General features: G+C 46.4%; 6 protein-coding genes across 6 annotated transcripts; 4 read left to right on the top strand and 2 right to left on the bottom strand.

The window, feature by feature from the left end:
- Positions 1-64: 64 nt before the first annotated feature.
- EURHEDRAFT_390314 (uncharacterized protein) lies at positions 65-373 on the bottom strand (the record flags this gene model as incomplete). The annotated part of the gene is made up of 1 exon (XM_040779825.1): positions 65-373. The coding sequence occupies one exon, from the start codon at positions 371-373 to the stop codon at positions 65-67; it is 309 nt and encodes a 102-aa protein (XP_040634190.1).
- A 2,288-nt stretch (positions 374-2,661) lies between these two features.
- Positions 2,662-2,977, top strand: EURHEDRAFT_381916 (uncharacterized protein; the record flags this gene model as incomplete). The annotated part of the gene is made up of 2 exons (XM_040779475.1): positions 2,662-2,901; positions 2,966-2,977. The coding sequence occupies 2 exons, from the start codon at positions 2,662-2,664 to the stop codon at positions 2,975-2,977; spliced, it is 252 nt and encodes an 83-aa protein (XP_040634189.1).
- Positions 2,978-3,196: 219 nt separating this feature from the next.
- EURHEDRAFT_406847 (uncharacterized protein) lies at positions 3,197-4,594 on the bottom strand (the record flags this gene model as incomplete). Its single annotated transcript, XM_040780486.1, has 5 exons — positions 3,197-3,545; positions 3,601-3,634; positions 3,687-4,106; positions 4,228-4,363; positions 4,421-4,594. 5 exons carry the CDS (start codon positions 4,592-4,594, stop codon positions 3,197-3,199), a joined length of 1,113 nt encoding a protein of 370 aa, XP_040634188.1.
- Positions 4,595-5,839: 1,245 nt separating this feature from the next.
- EURHEDRAFT_510522 (putative O-methyltransferase) lies at positions 5,840-7,268 on the top strand. The gene is made up of 2 exons (XM_040785950.1): positions 5,840-6,105; positions 6,164-7,268. The coding sequence occupies exons 1-2, from the start codon at positions 5,941-5,943 to the stop codon at positions 7,202-7,204; spliced, it is 1,206 nt and encodes a 401-aa protein (XP_040634187.1). The 5' UTR covers positions 5,840-5,940; the 3' UTR covers positions 7,205-7,268.
- Positions 7,269-9,113: 1,845 nt separating this feature from the next.
- On the top strand, positions 9,114-9,507 carry EURHEDRAFT_406845 (uncharacterized protein; the record flags this gene model as incomplete). The annotated part of the gene is made up of 2 exons (XM_040780485.1): positions 9,114-9,243; positions 9,293-9,507. 2 exons carry the CDS (start codon positions 9,114-9,116, stop codon positions 9,505-9,507), a joined length of 345 nt encoding a protein of 114 aa, XP_040634186.1.
- Positions 9,508-10,583: 1,076 nt separating this feature from the next.
- EURHEDRAFT_381913 (uncharacterized protein) lies at positions 10,584-11,081 on the top strand (the record flags this gene model as incomplete). The annotated part of the gene is made up of 2 exons (XM_040779474.1): positions 10,584-10,847; positions 10,902-11,081. The coding sequence occupies 2 exons, from the start codon at positions 10,584-10,586 to the stop codon at positions 11,079-11,081; spliced, it is 444 nt and encodes a 147-aa protein (XP_040634185.1).
- Between the last annotated feature and the right edge of the window lie 1,229 nt (positions 11,082-12,310).

The following is a 12,310-nucleotide window of genomic DNA, read 5'->3' as shown; positions in this document are numbered from 1 at the left end:
AAGAAATCAAAAGATCAAACAAAACCACCGCAGCTAGTGCCTAACTCCTTCAGTATGAGTAAAATCACCCGGTCAACGGCACAGGAACCATTGGCGGAATCGGCGTATTCTCACCTGGCTCAATGCACTCTTCCATCCGTCCCAGGATATAACTCTGCCTGCCACAGTTTGCATTGTAGAAAAGGCAGAAACTGGAGAAGATCACAATGTTTTCAGATTCGTCCTTTGCGCAGACAGGTGCCCACTCGGGTGGACAGTCTTGTCGGCAGGGCGGAATAGTTGCATCAGGCACGGTTGATTCCTCTGGGACCTCTGGAGCTGGGAGGGCAAGGGCGAGAGGGAGGAGGAGGGTAGTTCCGAAGGTGAGTTTCATGGTGGTTTCTGTTGTATTGCTTTGATGAGTTGATTGATGGTAGTTTTGTGGGGGCTTGATGAAAATGGTGGCTGAAGAAGGAAAGAAGAAGAGAGGAGTCCCTCCGTGGGGCGGGCTCTTATACAGACGAGATATAGGCAGACATCGACACAGTCGTTGCTGTAATCGACTTCCGATACGGAAATCTCAGGCTTCAATAGCCCTTGGCCTTAGGCATCGGTATCCATATAGGGGTAAGTGAGAAGGGATGGTTGAATGGTGCGTTCCATCTAGGACATGAGCTTCGAGCATTCTCAATCACTGACGTCGATTTGGATATTGTTCCAGCCTATATAAGTGTCATAAATCAGAATTAACCGTTGTGGCGCACACACCCGTAGACCAAGACTCTTTTTGTCAAATGGCTGCCATATGTCATATGGATCATATAAAGATGATGGGCCCAGCTCCCACTTCACACAAACAACCTACTTATGCATTGGCGAAATATAGTTGAAGTATATGAGGTCCACTCAGCAGATTCGCAAAGTCTAGCGGACAGACTTGACATGTTTGGATTCATTGTTCCCTTGGGTGTCATACACAGTAGTGAAGTTGCATCTATAACTCGCGTATTCAAACGCATCTGCGAGGTCGAAAATGGAACTCTTAGATCGCTTTTCAATAAACAAACTTTCTAAATATACCCCCAATCTTCTAAGAAGCCTCAGAAGAGAAGAAAGATAGGCTCTGGTGAGTGAGCATGAAGATGATTGTTTCCCGATAGTGTGATTATCCGATGTGTACTACCATAGGGTTAGTGTCGCTCCCCGGGTCTTGTAACACGCCTTTTAAGGTGTAATATTGCTTGAAGATAGGAGTGCGGGCATTGGCGTATGCCCCAGTGTAGGGCCTTTCTGTATACTATCCGAAAATGGCTCACGCTATCGGCCCAAAACAGGGCATTTACCGGAACACGCGCATCGCAGCCTTTGAGAAAATGTACGAAACGCTCTCGACGACCACGGAAAGACCGCATCTGGAACTGAGTGATGGTCTCCAATGTGTCACTAGTGGCCTATAATGCATGTAAGTGAGCTCAGGGCTCATCGCCATGTAAATCCATCCAATGATAGATTAATGGATGCAGACGTACTGGCTCTCGGCCATCGGCATGCTCCACTATCAGGATGAGCAAGGAATTTTGCACTCAGCCCCAGAAAGTCCGTTGTCCTGTGGTCAATTTGGATGTTGTGTGTGGGGTACATCGCCCTTGCTTGTTTCAATTCATAGCCATTGGGTGGATGCGGAATGGTGCTTGAACTTCTTCTTGATGATATCATTAAGCGTACATTCTGGCGATGAAAATAATGTTTTGTCGGAAAGCTGAGAGAGTCCAGGTCTAGCTGAATAGTGACAAGTTATCATCCCCCGATACACTGACACAGTGTATACATCGAGTCACGCAGCAACCTCCCAACACCCATAAAGAGAGCCACCCGTTTTCGAGATAGCCATACTTCCTCCGATTCGACTGATCGTTTGAATATGGTGCGCTGATGTGAGATGAAAGCCCCAAAGTACGCCTTCGTACCGTTATAATTGGTGTTGTTTATGGAATGCATCGATGCCAAGCTGGTCACACGATATATCACGCATCCACTCACGCTTGGATTGTATATGTACTCCAAGCCACCGAGCAATTTCTAAGAACCATCCGTCCATAAATAACCACCACGAAGGATTGCCCAGAACCAGTCCTCGTATATGAACCCCGGGCCCGTTTCATCGGGGCTGACTCTCGCCACATTCTCGTATCCGTAATGTCAGTCTTGATTGGTCCCCCGTATCGAAAAGAACTAGATCTAAGTTAACGAAAGTTCTTAGAATACCGTATCTAAGCGCTGGGATTGGCTAGCTCATGATTGACATGCATAGACTTGCCGTATTCAGCTGCCCCGGATTCCGTAGCCGCAGCAGAATCCCCAGCATGGACTCTGATCCTTCTGCAGGAAGAGCTGCATATTTTTGCTATCATTGGATGTATCATATCTGAGACTCAGCCTGCTTCAGCTGAGTTCGTTTAGAGTGCCGAAACGGCTCCGGGTGGGAGGCGCATGGGCTTGGCTTTAAAACCTGATCTGGAATTCAGTAAGGGTTCTACCATTGGCCTATCAGCGTGTGTTAGTACGTCCATGGGAGGTATAAAAGGACACCAGCAATCAGCACATTGTTATCCATCACGACCATCAACAATTAAATTCTTCTACAACGCCCACAAAATCAAAACAATCCATCAATCATTCACAATGAAGTTTCTCCTCGCAACCATCACCTTCCTCATCCCTCTGTCCTTCGCACTTCCCGCACCGCAAGAGGGTGACACCCAGTGCCAAACCTTCTGCACACTGGAATACAACCCTCAATGTGGCAGAGACGAGGCTGGAAATACCAGGACCTTCTCCAACCCCTGCGTTTTCAGGAAGCACAACTGCGAGAATCCAGAGCAAGTCTACACGCAGGTTGAGCTCTCGGAATGCAATGACTCGGTATGTTGATGATCGGTATATTGGCGATTATCGCGCATAAGGCTGACTGTGTTCATAACTATAGACATCTAAATAGCATCACCCGATGCTGCGATTCAGGAGGAAAGGCGGCGTTGGCTATACGAGGGATCGGCGTAATGGGTCTTCAGATTTTCGCATGGCTGAAACACAGCTAAATCTTATCTGGCTTAGATTGCGAGAAATTCATCTAGCTGTATTTGGAAATAATTAACGTTTTCTTCTGTATTTCCCTCCTCATCTAGTACTGGGACTTGAAAGTTGCCACAAAAGAGAATCATACAACTCGCGACACTCGCGTACCGTTCCTATATTTCCCAAATATACTCCCTTCATCACCGTCCTCAGTCTCACTCTCCACCTTGACCTCTTTTGTCCGCCAAATGGCCCGGTGATCTTCGTTGCTCTCCGCATCGTAGGCTTCTTGCTCGTTGAGCGGCAGTTCCGATACGGAGGGGAGATGCTTGCAGCCGACGGGTTTAGGGTTGGAAGTGAATTGGAGACCAAACGCAGAAAGCGAGCCGGAGCCAGAGGAGGTGGAGGCGTCCTTAGTTTGGAAGGTTTTGCGGAAGAAAGGGCGTAGGGTTGGAATGCAGGCGGCGACTATGACGACGTTTTGTTCGATGCTGGAGGAGATAGTATTAGAGGCTAGTAGAGGGTAGAGACAATGAGGGTACTTACAGGCCCCAGTTCACTAACGTTACGACGTTCCAGACTGTTGATGTTAGCAAAATCCATCTATGCCGGGCCGATCTAGGGTCACTCACGAGGATCCGTCTTATCCGTAAATAAATGCAAATACGTCGCCTTGACAATAGTAACGATCGCAGAGAGCAACGTCAACCCCATCATAATGCACACGCTCAATTTCTTCGGAAATCGCATCTGTAGATTCCAAAACGCGCTGATGGGCATAATCGCCAACACAATATCCGTCATGGTCGTATACGCACTAAGCAAGTACGAATAGTCGTTGAAAACGGACGGATCCCAGCACGTACCCGGGAGAGAGGCATCCCACAGCTTTTCCATCGGCGAGCATTGCAGAAATACGACGAAGACGGATACCATGGCGAAGATAACTTGGACGATGGACATGGCGTAGAGGGCGTAAGTGCGGGGAGGATTTGGGTCGAGCAGATTGCTGACGAGGATTGCGATTGAGATGTTTGGGAAACTAAAGGCGCCTGGATATCTGTTAGGTATGTGTCATGAGTATGTTAGTTGAGATAGACCGCACGGACCAATGTTGAAAGCTGGGTTGGAGGTTAGCTATTCGGACGCTTCAAAAGCGCGATGGGCGCATACGGAACGCTATAATCTGCCATTTGGCTGTCATGATTGTTCCTTCAATGCCATGTTCGGCAATCACTGCTGCTGTGTGTCGACCTAGACCAAGGGTCACCGAGTATGATACTAGCGCCGTCGCGATGATGCTGAGGGCCTGGTCGATAAAATCAGCTGTGTTAATCACACATGACCGTGTTGGAAATATACTTACCAGCGAAAAGAAAATAAACACATCGTCCCAGCCGGGCTGCTTGACTATCTCTATCCGGGTAAAGATCTTGAGAGAAGTCGTCGCAATTGCGATACCCGTACACACCCACCCGACGACATTGATCTGTATCGCGCGACTCTCACTGAAATCTACATCTGTGTTGAGGCTCGCCATAGCTATTGTCGCGGAGAGAGTCGGCCAAAGCTAAAGACCCCTATACAGACCGCAAATCCGGGGAGAGGTAGGTTTTATGATAACCTTCGACGATGAGTCCTTTAGAAATCAAATTCTACGCATTGTCAATGTTATCATGATAATTAACGGCCTCTTTCTTCTTTTTTTGTTTCTTTTTTTCCTTTTTTTTTTTTTCTTCTTTTTTCCTTTTTTGGCCGACTAGTAGTCTTCAGCCCACATGAGTGCAGATGCACATGGATCTACTGCATATATGTAAGAAAAATATGAACCATGATAGGGGTTGAAACAATGGACTGGTGTCCAGGCATCAGCAATGGTTCCAATGAGAATGTAGAAGGATCAATTGACTCCAGTTAACTCCAGTTAACTCCTCGGAGCACTTCGGTGAGGACTAAGACTCGTCCAGCAACGCGACATAGAACACCGCCCAGTGCAAACCGGATCTCATGGTTCTTCCAGGCTAAGATCCCAGTCGGGGCCATGGTAACAGCGTTTAGTACGGTCTGGTCACTCGACGAACCACCTTTTTATAGGAATGTGTTGCTTATTTTGAGCCTTCCGGGGATCGTCGGAAAGTGGATACTCCAGTCGATCTGGGCCCGCGCAACAACATGTGAACAATGCTTGGAGTTCCTTCTCCCTGGCTGAGAAAAGCCTGTTCTCTTAATGACCATTATGGTGGGGTTAACCCATTGAATGTCATTGAACTACTACAAAGAGACCCAACAATAGGGTTGGACAACGTGAGCTGCAACAATCTGGACTGGAACAAAGAATAAATGCGGCACAGTCAATTTGAATTCTCGGAAACCGGGCCGCCATTTGTCATGGACGAGTAGACCCACACAAAATAGAACTAAACAACCGGTAGCTTAAGATAGTATCACGGATACGACGTTTTCTGCATGAACATGACTCGTGCACAAAATGGCAGGTTCGGAGCGAAGCGAGAGAAGTGGTGGTAGCGATGAGGCTATAGAACAAAACTCGCCTTTGATTGCGTGGCGAGGACAAAGCAAACTCCCTTATTCCAAGGATAGACTAGGCTCTGTCCCCTGACAGGGATGCCAAAGTTTTGCCTGGATTTCGGGGAGCCCTTCTAACCCCGCGGATTGGACTGACAAGCCCACAGTCTGACCATATTATACGCAACCTGGAAGGAGGGGCATCTCGACACGAGCACATAGACATGGGTATCGCTAAGGGGTGATAGTGGTTTTGAGTACCGGCAGTGAGGTTTATTAAAGGCAGTCATCGGGCTTGTTGACAGAAGTAGTGCCTCATCCGTATACTATTATTTCCTCTCAGATTTCAAAGTGCCCACCATGACAACGGTCGTATCCTCGATCCTGGAAAGCCTGGCTTCAGCAGGAAAGGCGTTCGACATCAATGAAGCTGGATCAAGAGAAGCTCTTATTGAGCACAGCCGTGCGCTAATCAGTGCGCTGGAAATTCCAAGCGAGTTTGTGCAGCGCAGTTTCTGGGCAGAGGTAAGCCTGATGTATTCTAAATCAAGGAACAATGCATAATGTGGTATAATCTCGATAGCCCGCTATGTCCGCGATCATTCGCCTTGCCGTCGACGTCAAACTATTCCAACTCCTGAAGGAAGCAGGAGATGCCGGCGTCACCCCATCCACCCTATCCGAAAAAACCGAAATAAACGAGCTCTTGCTCCGACGCCTAATGAGTCACCTAGTGACGATGCACATTATTACCTACCGTGATGGCGCCTTCCACAGCACACCACTGAGCAAGGGTCTCGCGGAAGAGAAATACCAACACAGCATCTCTTTCTGCTACGATGTTTCAAGACCTTCGTTCAACGGTTTCCCGCAATTCTTCAAAAGCACCAAATACAAAAGCCCCACCGCAGGCGGCATCGACGGCCCCTTCCAAGATGCACACAAGACCCTGCTCCCCTTCTTCGAATGGCTCGTCACAACGCCTCCGCACCTCCAACATTTCGACTTGTTCATGGGCGCCTACCGTGCCGGTAAAGCAAACTGGTACTCCCCCGGCTTCTACCCCGTCTCCGACAATTTGATCTCCGGCTTTGATCCCTCCATCAGCGACGTCCTGCTTGTAGACGTAGGTGGCGGAAGAGGTCACGACCTTGCAGCTTATGCCGCCGCACATCAGTCTGCATGTCCCGGTAGACTCATCCTCCAAGACAGGGAAGCCGTCATCGCCGACGTGGTGGCCGAGAACAGCGACAAAGAGCTACCTTTCGAAGTTCAAGCGCACGACTTCTTCACGTCGCAGACTGTCCGTGATGCACGCGCATACTATCTACATTCCATCTTGCACGACTGGAGTGATGAGGAGAGCATTTTGATTTTACAGAACTTGGTGCTTGCGCTGAAGAAGGGGTATTCTCGCGTGTTGCTAAATGAGATTGTAGTCATTGAGGAGAAACCGACACTGGCGGCGACGAGTATGGATATGATGATGCTGGCTCATTTTGCGGTTCGGGAAAGGACGGAGGCCAATTGGCGGGAGATTCTAGAGAAGGCTGGATTGAAGGTTGTCAAAATATATTCCTATCCGGGTATTGCGGAGAGTGTGATTGAGGCGGAATTGGCTTGACTTCCGATATATTGCAACATGCTTGTAAATAAATGAAAGAATACTATGGTCTTATTATAACCACTATTGAATGCCGGGCCCTCTCTGACCAATGGTGCCCCGTATCATGTAATGAACGACACCTGAAGCTATGTACTGATTCGTACGCTCGCTACGGGCCAGGAGAAACAGATATAGGTACAGGTCAGTTAGAGCAACTGCCCGAGCTCAGGATTTCTATCGTCGGGTCAAAAAGACCACTATGATGAGCAGCTGCTCATCATGCTCGGGAACTGATATAAATAGTAGCGCACTGTGTATGCCTGTCGCGCCTCAGCCTAACAAGGTCGTGGGAATTATTCGAAATCAAGTCCCAATTGTCATTGTTATACAACTTGCATTATTCTCCCACGGGCGGCCAAAGTATATATCATATTAGAGAGAAAAATGTCTATCGCTAGCGCTTCTGGTCATCCCCGGTACCCAGGGACTGTGCGGGCCGCGCCGCTGTCTCTCACGCGGGGATTATACCGACGTAATGATGTACATAGATATATGATTCAATCATGGGAGTCAGACCAAATCAATCGCTCGCCACGGGGGTGAATAGTAACCTTGAACAGTACGTACACCGCCAGAGTGGTTATGTGAGAGCCGGAGCCGATCACAGTTATGACCAACAAAGCGTGAGAATAAGTATCGCAGCCTTGCAGCATAGTCTCAAGGCAATATAAGCAGCGCTAGATCTGACTCTCTTTGCTCAAAACAACGGACAGCCATGGGTAATACTACATGTTTGAATTCTACAAACGTTTTCCAAGACTTCAAGACGTTTTCGGAATGTTTCAATTCATAGAGCAACAGCACTGATTTCCCAAACAAAATTGTTTATACTGAGACTCACTTTGGAAGAGTTATTAATGAATGTATCCAAGATTATTGCGACTCCACTCACCTAGATCTTGGGGGATGCAAGGATTACTCGAGCAGCGACACCTACCGGTTCAGATTGGAACCGGTTGTGAATTTTTACACACCAGCATGTGAGAGATTGAATATTCATGTCATTACGGACATAGCAGGCCCTGGAGTGCGTCTTGCCGCCATATATGACCCTCGTGGAGTGATAGCTGATTGTTGTACAGGCCTTTGCATCTTATGTTATGCGGATCATGATAATTGGATGTATTTGGCTGGCACTACGGGGCTTGGATCCATTGAATCCGGAAAAGACCAAAGATTCCAAAAGTCGAATGCGCATATATCTGAATAACCATCACTCCACCATTTGACTTTCTCTAATTGAGTTTCAGGAGGCTCAATGCTTCTTTGTCATTGCCATATAATTTACGTTTATCTTTTCCATGGCCGGGCGGCCGGAGCTATATGGTGCTACTAATATGCGTGAGCTCGAAGCAAGGTCTCAATGACAAGGGCAGTTTGTCACTGTGGCCTCAACTCAGTCACAATTGATCTTTGGCTCATGCAATCAGCCAATGTTAAGTCTCTGTACACCTTTATTTGCTCTTCAATGACCATATGTCTGTCCATTGCTGCGGTTCACATGGTAAATCATTGGCCACCCGCGCCACACGATCTCTCATTCCCCAAAGACAAGTATGCCTTGCACAAATGTGGGCATGATCTTCCCCCACTGGTGTGGTGTGGAAATGAATGGTATTACGGAGGAATAACCTGGTCCTTTCCAATCATCGTCTTTATATTTTGCTGTTTATTCTGCAACGCATTGTTTGATTTCATGAAAGCTGGCTCATTGGCCGGACGATATCTCCGCGATGGCAATTCTAAATGGTTGCAGAATGCCTATCACTGCGTGAATGGGGTACCTTGCCCAGCCAAAAGTACTAGATATAAGTGGAGAAAGTTTTTCGCGGCATTGAGATTCTGCATTGAGATTGTTGTTTTATCAATGGCTGCTGGGTCTATGATGACCACAGATTGGTTTGTTTACGTTGATCCAAATGAATGGAATCTCGGCCAGCTTATTACTGTGACAATCTGGGCACCGCCTATTGTCAAGTATCTATACTGGTCTTTGTGTGAGTCTAACTCCCGCCACGCTATGTTGCTGTATGCGAACCATTTTAGTCGGCATCGAGTCTTATCCGGCCGATCCGATTCCATTTCCATACAAAATTATCAACACAGATCCCAATTCCTCTGGTGGAAGTGTAATCCAATTACCAAGAGTTGAAAACTTATTACCAAATACTGCATGTCGTCCGGCTGAGCAGCTCAGCTTAGACTGCCGAAGAATTATTTCTCGACCTAGGGGTATATGTCCTATGGAGAGATTAACATAGTTGGTTGGACGAGTATTGTAAGGGGCTATACCCCGAAAGCTATTATTTAGCTATATACAAGAAGGATTCGATAGAGAAAGAAAGAACGCCAGTCGAGATCAAAAACTAATATAAGAGTCTGCGTGGAGGTATGCCCGATGTGGGTTAGGCACCTAACCAAGCTGTCATGTGCTTACGAGGACCTGCTCCGAGTGCTGACCTAGGCGTAGCCTATCATAAGTATTACTGGTAGTATGGATCACATATGACCCCGATACACTAGGGCAAGCAAAGGCTCTTACCTAAATTATCATGCACCAAGAAGTCGTTAAATAGAGCCGTTTGCTCGTCGACATTTGTACAACAGAACTTTTTTTCTTTCATCCTTCTTTCGTCTATCAGACCTCGAGATTAACATTCACATGTCCTACATTAAGAACATCTGAGCAACCCGGTTCTTTACCATGAGAATTACTCTCGCAATCCTTTTGCTTCCATTGTCCGTAGCGCTTCCCCAACAAGATAGGGCAATGCTAGAGATTGGCCAGAGGTACGCTCTGCCTTTTGTGATCCTTTATATACAATAGACGCAGACAAGAGCCAACGAGGGCTTGGAAACTTTTTACTTTATGAGAATGATATTTGTCAAATAAACGAATATGTAGACATCGTACTTAGAAAATGTCCATAATAATCTAAGATATGACGCTAACAATACTGCTGTAGAAAACATTAATATAAGACTAACCACCATATACATCAACGATAGGGCAGGGCTTTATTACTCTAATGGCACATGGCGAATCAGTTCGATGGATGCAGCGCATTATAGTTGATGTTTCTAATGGATTCTGAATTGAATACTGCTGTGAGCTGTCCTACCGCTGACATGTTTTATGACAAGTACATGACTATACCATTATTGTTCGATAGGTGGTTCACGTCATGTTCACAAGATGAGCCCTTATGCATCGCCACCTAGGAACCCTTTAGGCAGCAGGCCCAGTCAGGTCCCTCTTTTCAATTATTTTCATTCTCTTACCCATCCTCTACTCCTTCACACACACCGAACCCTCCACCTGAATCAACTTTTCACGATGCAACTAATCCTTGTAACCCTACTGCTCTCCCTCTCCTTGGCTATTACCGTCCCTTCATTTGAGGAGGCACCTGCTGCGGAAGAGACCATAATTTCTCCTAACTCTTGTGCGGGAGTCTGTGATGAACTGTCATATTCTATATGCGGCAAGAATGCAGACGGAGCCTTTACAATTTTTGACAACGCTTGCTTGCTCCGCAAGGCAAATTGTGATGGACTCTCCTTCGTTCAGGTGCCACGCGAGGAATGTTCTGACACGCAAGTATGATACTATGATGTGCCATAACATATATAACGCTAACTATCCTAATCTCAGGTAATCAGAAATTATGATTCCGATGATGAAGAGAAGGATAGTGATAATGATGACGCTCTGAAGACTGTCAATCACCCCTATAGGCCTCCCAAAGGGAGCCTGGGCAAGAAGAAGGGCCATAAGAAGGGCAACAAAAAAGACAACAGCAAGGGTAAGAAGAAGGGCAAAAAGATCTGGTAATAACCAATCAGAGATACATTCGAATGAGTGGTCTCAAGAACCTGCCTCATATAGCTTGATGGCAAAGGAACCGACGAGAAGAGCATTGCTTGTATATGCCGATTGTCGCTGATTGTTGTACCTCTTTTTTCATGTGATGTAGTAGCTACAATTGTTATCTTGTTGCTTCTTGGAAATTTTTAATTGTCACTTTAGCTTCCACATTCTCGGAGTCAAATACAAGAAGTTATTTAATCAAGGTGAAGCGAATCCATAGTTATGTCTACTGCTTATATAGGCATATACAAGGGCACATTTATCTTACAGCGAGCTTGGAGATTGGACAGTATGCGAAGGAATATATCACGTCCAGTGTATATATGAACATAATACTGTGAACCTGCCCAGCCCTCTGCTTTCTAGCGTGGTTTTATGGGTACTAGCTGAGTTATGAGTGACGAACTTTAAGCGAAGCATACACTTAGGACAAGTGCAAATTAACATTGAATATGGGTTCCCAATGAGGCTATAAATGCAGGTATTTCCCTCCCTTCAAGATAATCAATTCTATGGAAGCAAGATCCTATCGGCCATTACTCCTTTCATTTACTTTTCTTATAATTATTACATCTTTTAATAATCTTATTCCCATTAATTTTCCGCATTCGTGCCTTTCCCAGTTCGTTGACAAGGTGATGGGCAAAAGAAGCTTTTTCTGAGATGAAGAGGCAAAAAGAAGGCGCCGTAAGAGCTGGACAGAAAATGTGTTGACTTCCACACATGACGTACGACTTATGGCTGCCCGAGCATATGTATGAACGGATATGACTATAATGATAGGACCGGGGACTATGGTTATGCAGCCAGCATCCTTCGACCATGGCTACTACATACATGCGTTATGCGCTTTGTGCTCCTTTTGTCTCTTTGGACTTCTTTCGCAACGACCTTCCCTTTTGCGCTCAGTTAACGGCCGCCAAATTGTGTATGAAAAGGCCGTACGATAGATAGATATCTAGAATCAGAGTTCTTCCTCTATTCGTTCTGAATAGTGCCTATGAAATCCTTCGTGTGACAGCCTGGTCACGTTGGCTGGTTATCACATGAGATGTGGTTGTTTGCTTTGTTGCTTTGTCTATAAATATGGCGTTACCTCCTTTCTTCCTTCCTCATGTCAATTATCCTCGTCAATAGCTATCTAGGTAGAACACATGAGTTGATGTTCCATAACCTGGCTGAGCTCCGTGACA

This window comes from Aspergillus ruber, assembly GCF_000600275.1.
Source record: "Aspergillus ruber CBS 135680 unplaced genomic scaffold scaffold00048, whole genome shotgun sequence".
Classification (NCBI taxonomy): domain Eukaryota; kingdom Fungi; phylum Ascomycota; class Eurotiomycetes; order Eurotiales; family Aspergillaceae; genus Aspergillus; species Aspergillus ruber.
This window is presented reverse-complemented; position numbering and strand designations above follow the sequence as displayed.